Source organism: Histoplasma capsulatum, assembly GCF_000150115.1.
Source record: "Histoplasma capsulatum G186AR genomic scaffold supercont2.11, whole genome shotgun sequence".
NCBI classification, from domain to species: domain Eukaryota; kingdom Fungi; phylum Ascomycota; class Eurotiomycetes; order Onygenales; family Ajellomycetaceae; genus Histoplasma; species Histoplasma capsulatum.
In genome coordinates, this window is record NW_025544811.1 from 284,297 (window position 1) to 302,652 (window position 18,356).

Below are 18,356 nucleotides of genomic sequence, written 5' to 3' on the forward strand. Positions count from 1 at the left end.
AGGGCGCTATCAAAAGAATTGCGCCGGCAAAAAGACAACTAGACAGCGCCACAAATCTTGGCAGAAATTCACACTGTATTTTATACTGAATACTCAGCTCTTGATTATTCCTTGTCTCCGCTGCTATTCAACATGGAATCTGCCTGCCAATCTGTCTGCCAACCTGCGTGCCAATCTGCCTGCCAACCTGTGTGCCAATCTGCCTGCCAACCTGCGTGCCAATCTGCCAACCAGATGAGTATCCTATTCCTCCACCTGCCTGTGCTGTCTTCCTTCTCTATACTCATTGCCACCTTCTAACTCTATAATCTTTTCAATATGTACAGGAATCCGCTCAATCCATGTCTGTATCTTCTCTTGTGGCAGATCCTTCCATGCCTGCTCCCATACTCTAACAGCTTCTGTATGGTTCTTAGGAGCTTCTTTTCTTGTTGTTCTGTGCTTCATCCAGGGCCAAGCTGCCTCAATTGCATTGAGATCAGGTGAATTCCCACACCAAAGCAGCTGTTGAATCCCATGAATATTGTACATATAACATTGGATATAGTGATTGTGTGAAGGGGCTTTATCCTCTTGCACAATAGTATTTGGACGATCGATTTGACACTCTTTTGCAAAGGGAAATAGCTTTGGTAAGAGAATTTGAACTTGATAGTGATACCAATCAATTCCACCACCTTTGCCATGAGATAGCTTGTCTGTGGTCTGTTTGAACTTCCATATTGGTTTTTGACCTGGTTGCTGATGATCAATCTGTAATCTTTGAATGTCATTTGACAGCTCCCATTCTTGCCTCTTTATAGGTTCCATTTCAGCATTTAAAGCCTCAATATACTCAAGGGATTGAGCACACTCCTGCAAGGTTTCTCTGGCCCAACAATGAAATGGGCCCTTCTTATCATACAAGAAGCAGGTCCAGAACATGAATTCAGATGATCTCTTCCATCATTCACATATACAGCTTTGAGAATAGGCCTCATGAGATGCACGCCATATTCTATATCCACCTTGTTGATGAAGAAGAATAACAGAGGTTTCATCTGATCAGATAACATTCTTCCAATCCTTCAAGGTTCAATCTTTATACTCCAGACAGAATTGAAGTTGATCTAGTCACATCTTCTTGGTGAGTTCTGGCTTCTGTGTAGGCTTTGTTTTTTGCAGGCCTGCTTTGTGAAGAATCCTTCATATAGTCATAGAAGATATCTCAATTTCTTCATTACTGAATTCATTGGCAAGATCAGTACATGTCTTTTCTTGTCCATATTGATCACATCGAACCTTTGCAAGAATAGTGTCCTTAATACTATTATTTCTCTGAGTTGGTCAGCCAGATTTGGGGGCATCTTGAAGCCATTCATTGCAAAGTATAATATGAGGCAGTTCAGGATCAAATCCGCGTTCAATTGCATGTTTATATATATGGTTGATTTGACTCTTTGAGATCTGGGTGATTTCTGTGATTTCAGCATTTGACTTGCCAAAATAGGGTGATTTAAGAGCCACCACAAGAGCTCTTGTGGCAATATCAGTATTGGGTGCCATATGAATCAGCAGATGAAATATTAGAGATGAGATATTTGAGAAAAAAGAGGAATCAATTCAGAATACGTGGCATTCTCATATAAATAGAATGTGGGGTCATTTGAAGCTAAATGTAATTACTCATTAAAACGTTGTGGCGCTTCTTAGTTGTATAAATTGAATCTGAGCGGCGCAATTCTTTTGATAGCGCCCTCCGTAGATGAATAAATTTAAAAGAGCGAGCATGGTATTGTCGGATTTGAGGCCAGAAATAGATCATATATATTTGTATTTGTATATATAGAGAGAGAGAGAGAGAAAGAGAGAGACAGTATAATATCACAATACAGGAAAGACCAAACAATAAGAGAACAAAAACAAGAGGGATATGCCTATATACACAAAATAGAAAAATAAAATAGGAGTATCGCAGTCTCGTATAATGTAAGAGAAGAAAACCGCAAGACTTAGATAATAGACAAAGGGAGGAATATGAGACTTTCTATTTCATTAATACCCATTGTCGCTTTCCTTTAACATACACCCACATTCACAGCTTCGAGCCAGTCGAGAGAAGCTCAACACCAGCTCCAGCAATTGCAGGCTTTCCAGTCTCCACAACAGTAGTCTGGAACACAACTGTGCCATTATCCTTCCACATCTCGGTCCTCAACGTCTGACCCGGGATCACAACACCTGAAAATCGGACCTTGATGCTCTTGAAGGCACCGAAGGTCTTGTACACGTGCTTGCCAGAAACGCCGAACGAGCAGAGGCCGTGCAGGATGGGATCCTTGAAACCACCAACCTTAGAGAAATCTGGGTCGATGTGGAGTGGGTTGTAGTCACCGTTTAGACGGTACAGGGCGGCTTGGTCTTCAGAGGTCTTCTCCTCCATAACGGCGTCAGGTTTGCGCTGCGGCGGCTTGTAGGCAGCCGTGGCAGCCTTCGCGCGACGGGCGGTGGGCTTTGGGGATCCACCGAAGCCGCCGCTCCCGCGGATGAACATAGTCGACTCATTGTAGAAAAGGTCTTCGCCGGATCGTGCGTCTTTAGTGGTGAAGCCTGTGACGACGATAGCGGCGTTGCCCTTGTCAATCACGTCAATGAGGGTGGGGACGTTGATGGTCTTGGCCGCAGTGGGGATAGGGAACTTGCGGATTTCGAGATACTGCTCGCCATGGAGGAGCATCATAGGGGAGTAATTGGAGACGATATCAGCGACATCCCATGGTGTGGCCGTGGTGAACCAGGGGACCACACCAAAGGTGGGGAGGGCCTGGAAGTCTGAGCTGTTTTCGTAGACGAACTGCAGATCAGTGCGTTTGGCACCGAGAGAGATGTTGTAAAGGATGACATCCTTGTCGGTGTAGTCGAAGGGAGTTCCCTTGGCCTTCGTGCTCTTCGCGGTCTTGATGGCTTCCAAAATCTGCTTGTCGCCCTTAGATTCCTCTTTCTTTCCACCACTAACATTGCTCATATTCGCCATAATGCTCTTCAGGCCTGCTTGGCTGTCTTCAGGATGATCGGCACGCTCGTCGAATGTGATGATCTTCTTCCACTGGGAGAGGACAGCCTCAGGAGTGAGCTGCACATCGACGGGGAACCCATGTCCGCCGCTCCGTTGCCATCTGGTTTTGGAAAACCAACCACTTCCACATTCGTACAAGCCCTTGGTCGGCTCGGGCAGCTTGTCAGAGCAGAGTAGGGCTACCATTGGAGCAACGTATTCCGGTTTGAACGCTTGAACAAGGTCTTCCGGCAGGATGGTCCGGGTCAGTGCTGTACCAGCATTTGGGGCAATGGTATTGACATAGATGTTGTACTTGGCTCCCTCAAGAGCCAAGGCACGAGAGAATCCTAGAATGCCAAGTTTCTATTGCAATCAGTGATGGCCATTCCGCTAGCTAGTCAGCCATGGTGGAGGAGAAATTAACTTACAGCAGCAGCATAGTTGGCTTGTCCAAAGTTCCCGTAGATACCGCTGGTGCTAGAGGTGTTAACGATGCGGCCATATTTCTGTTTCAAGAAATAAGGCCATGCAGCCTTGGTGACCTTGTAAGTGCCTCTAAGGTGGACATTCATGATGGTGTTCCACATGTCGTCATCCATGTTGGTGAAAGCTTTGTCGCGGAGAATACCAGCATTGTTAACCAGGATATCAATCCGGCCAAATGCGTCAATCGCAGGCTTAACAACTGCATCGCCGTCCTCAACTGATGCCTTGGAGGCAACAGCTTTGCCTCCAAGCTTTTTGATCTCCTGAACAACGGGATCTGGGTTGATAAGGTCATTGACAACCACAGACGCTCCAAGCCTCGCAAAGAGAAGGGCATAGGCTCTACCCAAACCAGCTCCAGCGCCGGTAATGAGGGCAACCTTGCCAGTAAAATCGAAGCTCTCACCCGCGGGGGCGCTGGGTACATCCTGTGCTTTCTCCAAGAGTTCTAAGAAGTTCGCAGCTCCAGTAGGGTAGCTAGGCTTTGAAAAATCCGTAACATCATTCCACTTAGCAAGGATAGCCTGCGGTGTGAGAGTGTCGTCCGTCTTCAACAGAGCACCCTTTGCACGCTCCCATCGCAACTTAGCCACGTGGCCGGCGCCAGCTTCAAAGATGCCTCCAGATTCTGAGGTATTAGACGAGTGGACAAGAACGGCGACCAGAGGAACAATCCAATCAGGCTTAAGGTGCTCCAGGACATCTGGAGGCATAACGGTTTCAGTCATACGACTGGCAGCTGTAATTCTTTAGCTGGGATTGTGCAGATTAACATGTGAAACAAGGGGTCCCACATACCAATTGGTGCAATAACGTTTGACAAAATGTTATATTTCGCACCCTCCTTCGCCAAGGTCTCGGTAAAGCCAACCATGGCCAGTTTTGCAGCTACATTAAATTGTTGGTATGCAGTTTATCAAATAGAAAGCGCGATGTAAAGGATTACCAACCAGAGTAGTTAGTTTGCCCGAAGTTTCCAAATAAACCAGCAGATGAGGCAGTGTTGATAACCCGTCCGAACTTTTGTTTCCGGAAGTATGGCCATGCAGCTCTTGTGCACTATTTGACAGTTTTCAGAGTTTATGCTTTAACAAAAGAGAAAGATGGATGAGGAACGAAAAGAAAAGAGAACAGATTCCTAAACCAAGCCGTACCTTGTAAGAACCATAGACGTGGACCATGTTGATTAAATCCCAGTCGATATCTTTCATATTCTTAAAACTAACATCTCGTAGGATACCAGCGTTGTTAATCAAGATATCAACACGGCCGAAGGCTTTGATGGCAGTGTCGATGATTCTATCACCAAACTCGACGCTATCATAGTTAGCTACGGCCTTGCCGCCGGCAGCTTTGATCTCCCCCACAACGACATCGGCGGCCTGCAACAAATTATTAGACGACTTTTTAAATATAGAACTAGTTATGGATATTTGACAGACCCTGGACGAAGCGCCCTCACCCCGATGGGATACACCCAAATCATTTACGACAACATTGGCACCCCGTTTACTAAAAAAAAGGGCATATGCTTTCCCTACGCCGCCGCCAGCACCGGTGATAACAACCGTCTGATTATCGAATCGAAGTTCCGACATAGTGATATATAAGAGGCTAACTATGGAGAGGAAGTGGGTGTGGGTGGTAAGTCGAGACGCCTGCAAAGGAAATGGGGTTAGATGGAGAGGCTGAAAAGAAATAAAATGGTCATTAGCCAGGGCGTTGATGAAAATAAGAAGAGGCGAGAAAAGAGGAGGAGAAGTGGAGGATACGGAAGCTGAAGATGAAATATGCTCTGATGAACCTCGGCCGGGGTGAGACCGGGTAAGCTTCTCACACGGAACGCAACAACAATTGGTCCGGTATCAAAGGGTGGCCGTATCAATCGTGTATCGTACATTGCAATTCAGTCGAATTCCCCATGGGTTTGTTGTAAAATATCGTATGTGTAAAATATTTGAGGCTGTCCAGATGACTAATAAGTCATCGCATTCCAATTCCTAGTTTCTGATTGGCTGTAACTCCTTGTCATGTGCCAAGCTCGTTCCCTCGATGCATGTGAATATGACAATTTTCAAAGTTTAACATCGAGCCCAACTAACGAAGTGTGTCTCGCAAACGGGCCTGAAATTACAAGACAATCCAATGCGTGGAGCTGTACCGAGTAGAGTACTAGCAAGTACACATCCGTCGATGTGCAATTTCGAACCCCACCGAAATGCATGCACATGCACGATACATGTTAATCAATAATTGCATACGTAGCCATTTGCCTTGACGAATTTACACCGATGATGATGTCACAGCCACTCTCACGTGCTAGCGGGGTCTAGGTTCAATTAAGGTTTATACTAACATACGTAGGAATGCGAACTGAAAACTCTAAATCTCCCCGGATTTTATTGACCAAAGCTTTGGAATCAATACCTTCGTATGCATCAGAAACGGGCGCAACAATGGTTGATATACTTGACGACAAGTCTCAGCTCTGCATTCATTTTCTCCTGGAGCAATTAGGTATACACGAGCAGAAATATTCAGCAGACTTGAGTCCTCCGCCTTTTTTTGTTGGACTCAATGGTGTCCAGGGTGCGGGGAAGACAGTGCTGGTAAGGTACTAGTAGTTGCTATGGTAATTTCTTGATTTAATTGCATGGATAGGCTACTACAAGAAGATGTTTCAGAGGAGGGGATGGGGTGTGCGCGTAAATTGCCTACACAAACCAGCGTCGATGTTTCCCTAACATCGCAGCAACTGCATGGTCACTGACACTCGCGAAAAATCCTTTGCATGTATATAGGTCTCCATCCTCCGCTCAACTCTGTCCTCTCCGCCTTGCAATCTCCCTACGATAGCTTTCTCCCTGGACGATATCTATCTTAGCCATACTGACCAACAACGCCTGGCGGCGTTGCACCCCTCAAACCCACTTCTCCAACACCGCGGACAACCATCCACCCACGACATTCCGCTTGGCTGCCAGATCTTCGATTCCCTCCGCCAGGGTCTACCCACCAAAATACCTGCATACGATAAATCAGCATATAGTGGCCAGGGCGACCGTCTGCCCGAAAGCGAATGGGAGGTTGTCAATGACGTGTCGGCCGGCCAAGAACGGGTGAAGGTGGTGATTTTCGAAGGCTGGTGTGTGGGGTTTCGAGCTCTACCGGAAGCGGAATTACGCAGGGTTTGGGAAGATGCAGTTCAATTGTGTGTGAGGGACCCGGTGGGGTATAAGGGAAGGTTAGGATATGTGAAGTTCGAAGATGTGAAAATGATTAACGACGCTTTGAGGGCGTATGATGCATTTACCGAGTGAGTGATGGTTATTTCCCCCCCACTCGCTCTCACGGGCCCTCATTTATTTCTTATACTAAATCGGTTGAAACCCTGAAAACGGATAGTCGTCTAGATGCGTTCATACATCTGTATGTATAATGTCCACATGGATCCGCCGCAGTTCTCCGTCCCTCTGATAATAACCCAAGCCTCCGAGCAGTGATGCAGAGGACACCCATTTAGTCTACGATTGGCGCCAGGAGCAAGAGCGCACCCTGCTCTCCACCAAGGGCGCTGGTATGACAGTCGAACAGGTCAATAAATTCGTGGATGGCTGTACGTTTCCAAACGAATGCCGACTTTCCATTTTCATTTATTCACTCGTCCACACATAAGGCTATACGAAATGGAAATCTGACATGCATATCTACTGTTATTTTATCTTTTGCTGAATATACAGACTATCCCTCGTACGAACTTTTCGTCCCAAATCTTCGCAAAGGCGTTTTTGCAGCCAAGCAAGAACCCGCGCAACGGCCTGGTTCGACTACTGATGACAGCTCATGGGAGGGCAAGCAGCTACGTCTAATTGTAAATCGACAGAGAAAGGTTTGTGATGTGATTAGAATATGAAGGTTTTGATGTTGGGGTTTTTGGAGGGCTGGTACAGTACATGGTTCAGGAAATGGATGCAACGACACACCGACCAGAAGCACAGCGAGGAACGGGAGAAAAAAAGGAAGGAAAGAAAGAGAAAAAGAAGGAAAATGAATGGTCGAACATGCAAAAGAATAAAGATGAAAGAAATAAAAATGAGTGCAACCAAATAAGAAAAGAAAAATTCAGGTTCAGCTCCAACCCTGATTCGAACAAGGGACATTGCGATCTGCAATCGCACGCTCTAACCGCTGAGCTATTGGAGCAGTTCCTAGTGGAGAATGTGGGGGAATTTGGGGGAATTATGTAATCATATATATACTTCCCCAAGCTCTAACTGCCACTTGGTCAAGCCCTAAGCCTAATGAATATGTATATGTATACATCTGACCCTCTGGCAAGGATTGCTCTGAGTAAATGACTTGTAACTAAAGTAGTTTAGTGTTATGCTGCTGCAACCGAGCCAATAGATGGTCTGAGCTCGCTGAGAGAAAACTGCGGGGTCAAACTGATGAAAATCCCCCGTCTGACATGACACAGCCTTTGCTAACTTGGTCATGTTGCTCCAATACCTCCAATTATCTTGAAAGAACCAGTGTAAAAAAACATGATTTCTCAAGAAGCTCAATATCCCCTAGAAGGGGGATGCGACTGCAAAGCAGTACGATATCAAATACAAACTGCGCCCCTATTTGTCCACTGCTGCCACTGCACCTGTATGTATTTAGCCAAAGTATCACAATCAAGAACCTAACACAGAACCCCTTATCACCACCGCCACCATTTATTTATCAACCCCCCAAACTAAACAAAAAACCACTAGGGTGCCAACGAGAAACCGGCTCGGCCTTCGCCATAAACATCCTTATCGAAGCTGACCGCGTAACCCTCCTACAAGAGGAAAAGAACGATCCCGAACTTGAAGTTGTCAACGCTCCATCCCAGAGCGGTGCCGGCCAGAAGATCTCCAGATGCAAAAAATGCCATGTCGCCGTCTGGAGCACCTACGGAGGCCTCGGCCCGGTTGTACGATTAGTCCGCGCAGGCACGCTCGACCAGGCCTCTTTGGTCTCGCCGGACGTCCATATCTATACCAACACCAAAGTTCCCTGGCTTACCTTTCCGGATAGTGTACCGGTGTTTGAAGCATTTTATGGCCTCGAGCAGGAATGGCCAGAGGAGAGCCTTGCGCGGAAAAAGGCGTTTATGCCTCCAGTGGAAGAGGATAAGCGGCAGAGTGCATCAAGGAAACAATGAGCGTACGATCAATGTTAGAACTGCGCCGGAAGGATTTTATTTTTGTTGTTTTTTTAAATTTTTGGATTTGAACAATGTTGTTGATTTTGTCCACGAGGTATTGCCTCTGTATCACAATGAAAAGGGTGCTTTTCTACACTAGACCTTTCTCGTTGTTCGATGAGTGGCATTAGAGCGGCATCATATTTTCAGATATGGCGATTAAGAAAAAAGAAGAAAAAAAAAAGAAAAAAACTCTTCAGAAGTTACATTATTGTGCTCTGTACAATGTGTTCTCCAGTAATCAAGGCCTCAAAAAGGGACCGCATAAATTTTGCTGGGAACTTGGCTCTGGAGAAGCCCACGCTAAAATCTCCTAATAACTTGTATGCTCCAAGGAAAAGCAAGCTCTCACAAAATTGACGTCAAAATACGAGCTATTCGCCTTGGTGCCTAGAGCTGCCCATTTTCTGCGAAGCCCGGTTCAAATCATGAACCCAATATCTCTCCACCCTGATAATTCCACCGACGAGTATTCTTATGCTCATTTTATCTCGAACGCCGTAACCCAACTTACTTTGCTATTGAAGTTATTAAGCCCTCTTAATTTACAGCTGCAATGCCTTACGCAGATCCAATGGAAGCGGGTCCCTCCAATTCTGATTCTAATTCCACCTTCTCCCCTAACAAGGAAGCCATAAAAGCCGACATTGAAGCATTGCGCTCCGCTTTTGCTTCCAGATGTGTAGATCCACCCCTGGGATGGCCTGCAATCCATGCCTTCGAGTCCAGATACGGCATAATTCTTCCGGAGCCATATCGGACCTTCGTAGCCGAGGTGGCCAGCGGATGCCGTGACGGCCCTCCAGAATACGGCCTCAACACACTCAGTAATTGTTGCAATAGGGATGACCCGGACATGGCCCGCCTCGCTTTGCCATTTCCGCTAACAAAAAAATGGCTATGGGAGGACTCTCCAGAGCCTCCAGAGGGTTTCCCGTCATCCGCTATTGGTCAGGATGGTGAGGCAGATATTTTTGGCCGCGGCTGTCTCGATCTGGGGACAGAGGGGTGCGGCATGGATTGGTACCTTATCATTACTGGGCAGCAGCGTGGGCAGATCTGGCTCCTGACTGGAGAAGGGGCTGTACCTTTTGGTGAGCTGTTCGAATCCATGAAGGTCCAGCCGGGGTTCGCTGGGTGGGCGCTTCATTGGGCTGCAGGGAAGGAGTTGATGGGCAGTGATGAGGAGTATAGCATGTAAGCCTTGAAGACTCAAGCGGCGGAATGTAATTTGGATAGAAAGGAGGATACGTCGATTTTTGATCCCACCTGCGACTCCATGGATTGCTCCCTGAGATAATGGTCTTCTCGGCCAGTCGCTCTGGGTATGAAATGTAATTTATAATTTCCTGGATATGGCTATTGCCTATAACTCTGCCTTTTCTTTTCTTTTCCATCTTTGTAGAGGTGAATATTTAATTCGCAATGGCGAGGTGCACCGTCGGTGTGATATTTTGGTCCTTGGAGAGAACTTATCGAGTTCTGGAGGTTATTCAACAAACCCGAATTCAACCAAGACTCAGGATCCCAGCCAATGCCAGTCAAAGGGTAAATTGTAAAACGTCAAAGCTAGAAGAGTCGCGTGGGAATACCAATTGCATTTCATCCCAGGGCATTCGGCGATTCCCGAATGAATTGAACCTGTCGCCAAAGAGTATATGCCATGTCTCTCTCGGAATAACAAGATTGCATCGAAAAAAAGATAAATGCAATTGCCTGTAATACATCATCGTTTAGCAAACGATGATACTACCTTTATTAAGCACGTACGGACATAGATCGTATACATGTCCTGTACATATGAGCCATACACAGTGACAATGGTTTCAAACACTGTAGATAAGGGTATGAACAAAAAGTAAGATATAAACTGGGAAAAAGTGGGAAAGGAAACGAGGGCGGACATGATGAATGGTGAACAAAAACAAATAGAGTTGATAGGACAAAATGGTGTTCGCAGCAGAATAACAGAAAGGAAAATGAATGACCATGAACACGGAAAGGGAAGCGAAGGGGAAGATTACAAATATGTTGAACCATAACCAAACAAAATAAATTGAGGAGGATGGCGGATAAAAAGGTGGGACATTCTGTATCATGCATTCAAAAGACAAGGGACCGCTAAAAGATTCTTGGAAGAGGAATAGCAGGGACTTGGAAGGGGAAAAATACATGGGGAATATTTTTCTTAGAACCTAGGGCGATCAGTTTGCCTAACCTTGCAAAATAAGATTGAAAAACGAAATGTATGACCATGAGGAGAACAAGCAGGGATGAATAAGAAAACAGGTAAACTTTACACAACCCCCACACACCGCCGTCATATGAAATCAAAACACACTCCGCGCCCGGTTTGCGCATCAGTCGCCTTTCTTCCTCCTACCTCTTACACTGCTGTTACTACCATCTCTGGATGTGAAGAGCCCGATAGTAGATTCAGATTCAGACCCGGACCTAGACGATAAAAGAGGACTAAAATTAAGGTCACTTCCTGTCCCGTCCCTAGTTGACGAAGATGTATCGACACCAGGTTCAACATGACTAGAGGTTCCTTTCCCATCCGGCGTATCGGCCAACTCGATCAGGTCGCCCATACCGCCGATGCCCAAACGACCGTCCTGCTGCTGAAACTCCGTAACACCAGCCTTGGCATTGCGGGCCATCTTGCGCATCCAGCCTTCAATGGCGCCGCCAACGTTCTCAAGACCCGTAGACGACGTATTCGAGACGACGGTGGACGTAGATTCTACAGATGTACGCCGGCCGTAGCTGTTTGATGATGGCGGGATTTGAAGAGATGACTGCGGCGGAGAGAGCGCGAGTTGAGGTAGATGTGTTTTTACGAATTGGTTGAGCTTATCTTCGGCGGGACCGGGGACTTTTACGTTGGGACCCAGGGTTCCTACGCCACCGTGGCCTAAGAGGGTGAAGCTGCTGCGATATCGATGGATGTTTGGGTTGGAGAGGGATCTTAAGCTTGGTTTAGAAGGGTCGAAGGTGTGGGATGATGGTGAGAGGTGAGAATCGAATGGGGACGAATTGATAGAGGAAGAGGAGGCGTTTGCAGTCCTGGTATTTTGCGTTTGCTTTTGGTAAAGGGGGGGCGGGATATCATCGAGGTCGGAATAGGGCGTTGATAGCGGGGCTAGCGATTTTCGCCTTGCTCGAGGGAAAAATCCTAAAGTTTTCCGCGTCACGCGGCCGATTTCGACAGCATCCGGGAATCCATCAATTTGCACCCAACATTCATGCTTCCACAACGGCTCTTGTTTCTGTGTCTTGCTTGAAATTGACGAAGTAGCTGATCCGGGGTATTCGTCTCGTAAGCTTAAGTCTTCGTATCCAAAGGCGGAGGACGCCTCGGAATCTGTGGCTAGTGAGGTAATATCTCTATACGGGTCCTCTGTACTAGTATTCAAATCCTCAAAAAGGTTAACATCATCCTCCTTCGCGGGCAATCGACGGCCTTTTAAAGTACAAGCTTCAACGGGAATAAGTACTGTCTTCCTCGCCTGTATACTGTCGCTGGGCCAGAAGCCATTCGATTTCCTCATCACTGCTGGCTGACAGCCATACTTGATTGACACACCAGTTATACTGTCATTTGGCTGTACATGATGCACATACACCAAAGCATCCGAATCGTCCTGTTCCGCCGGCGGAGTTGAATATCCCCGCGGAGCATCGCCAGAATCTCTTCGTTTGTAATTCCCCTGACTATCCGGTGTCACATCTCCATTGGCCTCGAGGAGGGCTTGTCTTTTCAGCGTCTCCACCGTCGACTGGCGGGCTTCTCTCGCATTCGAACCTGAGGAACCCAACTGCTTGCTCAGGAAGCTTGCCGGCCCCCATGATGAATGTCCACTTCCAGAATCCCGTACGAAGCTTGCACCTGGAGATTTCCGTCGTCGCCGCTGGTGCCCACCTGGCACTGATGTAGACCGATCCGCTTTTCCGAATATATCCTCGTTTCCCAGCACACTTGAGGCCAGTCCTTGTAAAGAAACCCACGACGATTCCAAAAAATCCGTTACAAACGGACTCGCTGGTTTAGTTTGCCGAATATCCGTCGATCCATTTTCCAGCCTCGCGCCGTTCGATAGTCGCTGCGTAGTCGATGAGGCTGTCGGTGGACGGGAGGGATGTCTGCTTGGGGTGGGAGATGGGGTACAGGCACGAGAACGAGGCGCGGAGGGCGTTAGCAGAGAATTCGAAGATAGGACATGATCATTTGCCGTTGTTCCGAGGATGTCATCATCGTCGTCGTCGGCGAGGGAGATCAGGCGTCGATTACGCGGACGGACACCGGAGGAGGAGTTCGCGCTCGCGGTTGAGGAATTGAAGACATCGGACTTGTTGGTGTTGCTGGTCATTCCTTATCCTATTGCTCTCCTAATGTTCTTCTTGCTCTGGTTCCTTCCAATTTATATGATTTTGTCGGAATTCCCTTGCCACCCGCGATTAAAAATGAAATAAAATAAAGAAAACCAAATAAAATAGGCTTTCCTTCTATTTCTTCACGTCGGTTGAATTCTGCCTACCTTCGAGGACATTTCAAGAGGTCGAAGACCGCAAACGAATCAATGGCTGGCGTCTCAGGGTGCAAACTCAGCGGGGTATCACCGATAGCCAAACAGCGCCGACAGGACATCTGTTGATTGATTGATCGATCGAGAAGTGTGCTCAAGGCTGAGAGTTATATTATTGGGATCGATATAGGCGATAGCTCCGTGCGTAAATGAAGAGCTCCCGTTATCCAAGGGCAGGGAATGGTTGGAGGCGTGCAAATCTCACCCGGATATCCGGACCATTTGCTAGCTAGGCACTGCTGCCCTTTCAGAGGACTTCAGATCGATACGTCAGAAAAATGAAAGAATGCGCACAGAACGCAGACTCAAGCCCCAGGTCGCAAGCCTCAAGCTGCAGTTTCCAACTGACCCAACGCAGCCCTGTCTCCCATCTATTCTCAATGTCAGGATTGGACAGTTGCCAAGCGGGAATTGCGGTAGTTTGCCTGTCCGTTGGCGTAGGTGGAATCAACACCGAACGTGGAGTGATAGGACAATCCGCACCAAAAACAGGATACCCTTCCAGGAGTTCCAAGGGGTTCAGGATAATGCGTGACTTGGTGTAACGGTTGCTATCCTTCAGTAGTTGGTTGAGATGTTTGGACACCGCGGCGCCAGTGGAGGCGTTGCTGGACAATGTATTAGTCAGCGAGTCTCAAGAAGCTTTCCATCCCGAGCACCTTTTTTTATTTTTTGAAAAAATTTCTTCAGGATAAAATGCTTAGTTGGGAGCTATGTAGTTCAACTGATGGGCAGCAAGCATAAAAGTTCAATAAAACTCTGTTTGTCGAATAAATAAAAGGGAAATGATCTATGGCAGTCACATTATATATATATAAACAAGTAGATATAGTACAAGATTAATATATAAAATATTTGCAAAGTACAATGTTTACCCTGTCAATTTCATAACACATAAATTGATATCGATATATGATAAGTGATATTGATACCATATGCACACAGCCACTCACGCCCACAAACATCCATTCATCCGTTAAGCAGCATCTGCCGATTACACCGTCGTCTCATTCACAACGCCTCCCCCAACTCACCCACACCCGCATTAATCCCGAAGAACTGGAACCTACATCGAGAAAAAGAAAAAGAAATACGTCAGCAAAACATAGCCCAGACTGCAAAAGCCGTAGAGAATAACAGGTAGAACGAAGAAGGAGGGAAGAGTAAACGAAGAAGAACATACCAATCCTCCACATTCAACGTCGGCGGAATTGGCATCTGCCCTCGCGACGACGTACTCCAATTGTCATCCTGACTCGACGACTCCATCGTCGTAGGCGCCATATGCCCATCCAGCCCTTGCATGGAAGGCCACCCGCCCCCGCCAGGATGTTGCTGCTGCTGCTGCCGCTGCTGCAGCGGCTGGCCCATGCCGTGCATATGATGCATGCCCATGGTGGGGCTATCGCGTAGCCCTCGTGTGGGTAGCTGCTGGTGTTGTTGTGAGTGCTGTTGGCCGGGGCTGAGTGCGGGAGTACCCATACTACCCATCATGGGTGTCTGCTGCAGCTGTGGGTCGATAGCCGCGCCGCTGCGGGGTGAAAAGCCCGCGAATGACATATTCGTGCCGTCGGGGAAGAGTTGGGTTGGCTGGAAGTTTTCCCAGAGCGATTGCGAGATGTTAGGGGAGTTGCGTGTGACGAGGAAAAGGTCGGGGGGGGTAGCTGGGATGTTGAAAGGGGGGTTGAACTGAGACGGTGAGTCGGGACGGGTGCTGCCGTCGGAGCTACCGGTGGTGCCGAGGAAGGCATCATGGTTTATGCCCCGTTGTTGTTGTTGTTGTTGTTGTTGCTGCTGCTGCTGCTGCTGCTGCTGCTGCGACTGTTGGTGTTGGGCGGTTGAAGAGGTGTGCGGAGGATGTTGGGATGGCGGGGCGGCCATTGCCGAGCCAGCGGGAGTCGGGGGCATTTCACGAGAGGGTGTTACGGCGGGTGTCTGCGGCCGGGAACGCTCGTAGGAAACCTGTGGAGCCGGTGGTCCGTTGGGGAGGCTAATTTCCATGTCGTCGAATTTGCGTTTGGGGGCTTCTATAGGGCGTCGTGCTGCTGTGGTTGACGAGGGTGGTATTGTGGGGGCCGGGTGGTCGCGTCGGACGCGCTGGTGTCGCTTACCGGCGGCTTTCTGGAGGCGTTCTTCGAGGGCTTTGTTACCCAGGATGGACTCGAAGAGCGTGTGTACCATCTTCGCAACAAGCCAGACTTTCGAGACATCTTTAAGGGCTTGCATGCAGATGTTGATTCGCTCTTGGCTTAGGGAGACAACGCTGGGGACGGATGAGCGCATCTGGTATACATGCATGATAAGGGCGGAGAATAAGCTATATACACTGTTTTGGAAAAAGAAAACGGGTTAGATATGAAACGCATGCGAGGTGACTCACATAGGATAACGCAAGTAACCGTCAAACTTACATGAATGCTGGGGTAAACTTAAGTTCTCCATGTGTTTGCAGATTCTCGACAATGGAGGTAATCATAGCGGCGGCTTGGAAAGCAATAGTGCGAGACGGGTATGTCATCCCGTCCGATCCATAGTTTCCAGATATAGATGTGGCCGGGGGCATATGCGCACGATGTAGTAAACATAATGTTGTACTACAAACGAGATGTTAGGTATCTCTATATCACGCCAAATATTCCCGCCTCAAAGAATAATTCACTTTGGATGAAAACTCACTAGTAATTTGCATGCAGCAAGGCGGACCAGAAATGATGCCTAGGCCTCTCCCAGTAAACTTCCTTCGGGCAATTTTGTAGCCAATCGGCCAGCGCCATATCACTATGAGTTAGATCAATGGCATTTGTACGCCGCGACTTCGAAGCGACAGAGTACTGCTGAGACAATACGAGGCCCATAATCTCGCAGAGCTTCACATACTGGAGGAAGAACTGAACGTGGATAGGATCGGGCGGGTATTCAGCGACGCTGTCGACCTCATCCTCGATGAAATCATCCTCTGTAAGCATCTCCACGTCGGAGTCGTCAGTGTTGATGTTTACGGGACGCCCAAGCGCGACGGCAACGGATCGATCCCGTGTGAAGAGTGTCCACCATATCCGTTTCCATAGCCGCTTGTCTGGTCTGCTTAGCTGGGACGATTCCACGCTATTTTCGTAAAAGAAATACGTTAGTAGGGAAAAGAGATCAATCAGAGCGAATTGCCACTGTTAATTGATGACGAACCTTCGGTGCATTCCAGATCCCTGGGCAACAACAGTCGCAACTCTACTCCAATAGAAGACATTTTTAGTGACATCTAAATAACACAATATGGTCAGCAAGGATATCTTCAAAAACGGCTCAGCTGAACGAAGGGTCACGCATGCCTTCCGGACCTTCCCAGTACCAGCCCATTAGAACCAACGCTTGCACGATGGTAACGCGGTCGTCTTCGTAATTAGCATCATAAAGGGCCTTTGCTCGTTTATAAAAAGTCATAGCTGCGGGCGTAGTCGATCCATTCGCATCCATCAACTGGGGATTTATACAGACTCTCGACCCAGCGAGAAGAATAGCTTGCAGAAGCAGAAGCGAGGGCGGGTTCTTGGGATCTCGATAACGGCGCATGAAACGGCTGCGATTAATGATGGGCACAACAGGCGCAACCCATCTGAAGTACGCGTCTACGAGCTCGTCACATAGAGCCCGGGGTGGGAGTAGGAATGCGCCCCTCTGATGCAGGATGTCGATTTCCAAATTATCTAACTCTGTCAGTCGTGCGCGCGAGCCTCTTATCCCGTCCGGTAGCGGATAATGTACAACATCAGTAGTACCGTGACGGTCATGGACAAGTAGTGAAAGGTTCGACGATTCTCCAAGGTATGCTACCCTCCCAGCTTCCTTTATGGGGGCGCGAGCGAATTTCGGTTTCATGAATTGGGCATACGAGGCGTTGTGGGAAGCTTGCTGGGCAGCCTGAGCCTCGGTTAAGCTAGTCTCGGGCATTCCTTCTACTGTTTTGGCGCCTTGCGTGCTGTCGACACTGACTCCGCTCCCAGTATCTGGTCGCTCATCGCTACACAGCAGATTAACATCGGTTTCATTCAATTCACCACTCCAACGATATGTATCCATTCCTCACAGAAGTAACGTACCTGATCCCATCTTTGAATAATTTTCCCTGATGCTTCTTCCGCTTTGGCGTTGGGATTTTACATTCGATAGAGAAAGCTACGCAATTGGTGCAAGGCACACCTAGACTTGCTGCGTCGCACCGAACCTGTATGTAATAGAGAAAGTAGGTCAGACAAATGGACAACGAGAGCGATCGGCCAAACAACCGTGTGCAACAACAGTTCAGAATCCGCCGGCCGATCGCCAACCTCTCTTTCCCCCGCACATTAGTCGGATGGAGATCGTGGATGGAGGTGGCTAATATCGTGAGAAACTCGGGGTCAGCTAACCAACCTTTCGAGCATGGCAAGTCTGCAATCACGCCGCGACCGTAGACACGGCCATCACCGTCAGTAAAAATGTAAACACAAAAGACAAGAATAAAGACACAAGTTTCTCATTGCGATCGATCGATCGATCGTGTGGACTCTTTGTCGAGAGCTCGAGGCCAAAGATACCTCCAACCTCAAGAGGATATAAGGCCTCGCGTAAGGCCGAGGTGCCGAGGCTGCATCAACGTCCAGCGTTTGATCGAGAACAGAACAGTATTTTAACTCCGTGCATGAACGAGAATCGGGAGATGGAAGAAATAAATAAATAAAAATCATACCTCACAAGCACGCGACGCCCGTTGCCTGTATTATCCCATTTGCTAGTCAGCCAATTCCTTGTTTGAAATGAAACTTGGCCTCTATTTTCTTCGCTTTCTCTTTTACCACATTCGCAGCGCCCCCTCCAACGGCTCCGGGTTGATCGAAGAAACCAAGGGGGAAATATCACGCACCGTCTAAAGCTAGGATGGCCTGGAGTTTGCATGGAGGGCACCGATGGTTTGGGAGCACTGGCGGTGTTAGGTAGTGAAGGGGCATCTTTGGCGGAGGTAGTGGCGATATCT

The 18,356-nt window shown here is 47.9% G+C and overlaps 6 protein-coding genes and 1 non-coding gene across 7 annotated transcripts; 3 read left to right on the plus strand and 4 right to left on the minus strand.

Moving 5' to 3' along the window:
* Nucleotides 1-1,785: 1,785 nt before the first annotated feature.
* HCBG_07163 (acetoacetyl-CoA reductase) lies at nt 1,786-5,121 on the minus strand (the record flags this gene model as incomplete). The annotated part of the gene is made up of 6 exons (XM_045434212.1): nt 1,786-3,400; nt 3,466-4,262; nt 4,322-4,411; nt 4,474-4,582; nt 4,678-4,905; nt 4,966-5,121. 6 exons carry the CDS (start codon nt 5,119-5,121, stop codon nt 2,075-2,077), a joined length of 2,706 nt encoding a protein of 901 aa, XP_045285003.1.
* An 858-nt stretch (nt 5,122-5,979) lies between these two features.
* Nucleotides 5,980-7,770, plus strand: HCBG_07164 (uncharacterized protein; the record flags this gene model as incomplete). Its single annotated transcript, XM_045434213.1, has 5 exons — nt 5,980-6,137; nt 6,573-6,839; nt 7,024-7,139; nt 7,264-7,412; nt 7,474-7,770. 5 exons carry the CDS (start codon nt 5,980-5,982, stop codon nt 7,768-7,770), a joined length of 987 nt encoding a protein of 328 aa, XP_045285004.1.
* HCBG_11067 lies at nt 7,654-7,726 on the minus strand. Its single transcript has one exon. It is a non-coding gene; the product is annotated as a tRNA-Cys (tRNA).
* Nucleotides 7,771-8,067: 297 nt separating the features above from the next.
* On the plus strand, nt 8,068-8,717 carry HCBG_07165 (glutathione-dependent formaldehyde-activating; the record flags this gene model as incomplete). The annotated part of the gene is made up of 2 exons (XM_045434214.1): nt 8,068-8,176; nt 8,284-8,717. 2 exons carry the CDS (start codon nt 8,068-8,070, stop codon nt 8,715-8,717), a joined length of 543 nt encoding a protein of 180 aa, XP_045285005.1.
* Nucleotides 8,718-9,315: 598 nt separating this feature from the next.
* HCBG_07166 (uncharacterized protein) lies at nt 9,316-9,960 on the plus strand (the record flags this gene model as incomplete). The annotated part of the gene is made up of 1 exon (XM_045434215.1): nt 9,316-9,960. The coding sequence occupies one exon, from the start codon at nt 9,316-9,318 to the stop codon at nt 9,958-9,960; it is 645 nt and encodes a 214-aa protein (XP_045285006.1).
* A 491-nt stretch (nt 9,961-10,451) lies between these two features.
* HCBG_07167 (uncharacterized protein) lies at nt 10,452-13,132 on the minus strand (the record flags this gene model as incomplete). The annotated part of the gene is made up of 1 exon (XM_045434216.1): nt 10,452-13,132. The coding sequence occupies one exon, from the start codon at nt 13,130-13,132 to the stop codon at nt 11,120-11,122; it is 2,013 nt and encodes a 670-aa protein (XP_045285007.1).
* A 441-nt stretch (nt 13,133-13,573) lies between these two features.
* On the minus strand, nt 13,574-17,766 carry HCBG_07168 (fungal specific transcription factor domain-containing protein; the record flags this gene model as incomplete). The annotated part of the gene is made up of 9 exons (XM_045434217.1): nt 13,574-13,603; nt 13,698-13,956; nt 14,379-14,414; nt 14,532-15,674; nt 16,025-16,453; nt 16,532-16,604; nt 16,684-17,363; nt 17,443-17,567; nt 17,752-17,766. 9 exons carry the CDS (start codon nt 17,764-17,766, stop codon nt 13,574-13,576), a joined length of 2,790 nt encoding a protein of 929 aa, XP_045285008.1.
* Between the last annotated feature and the right edge of the window lie 590 nt (nt 17,767-18,356).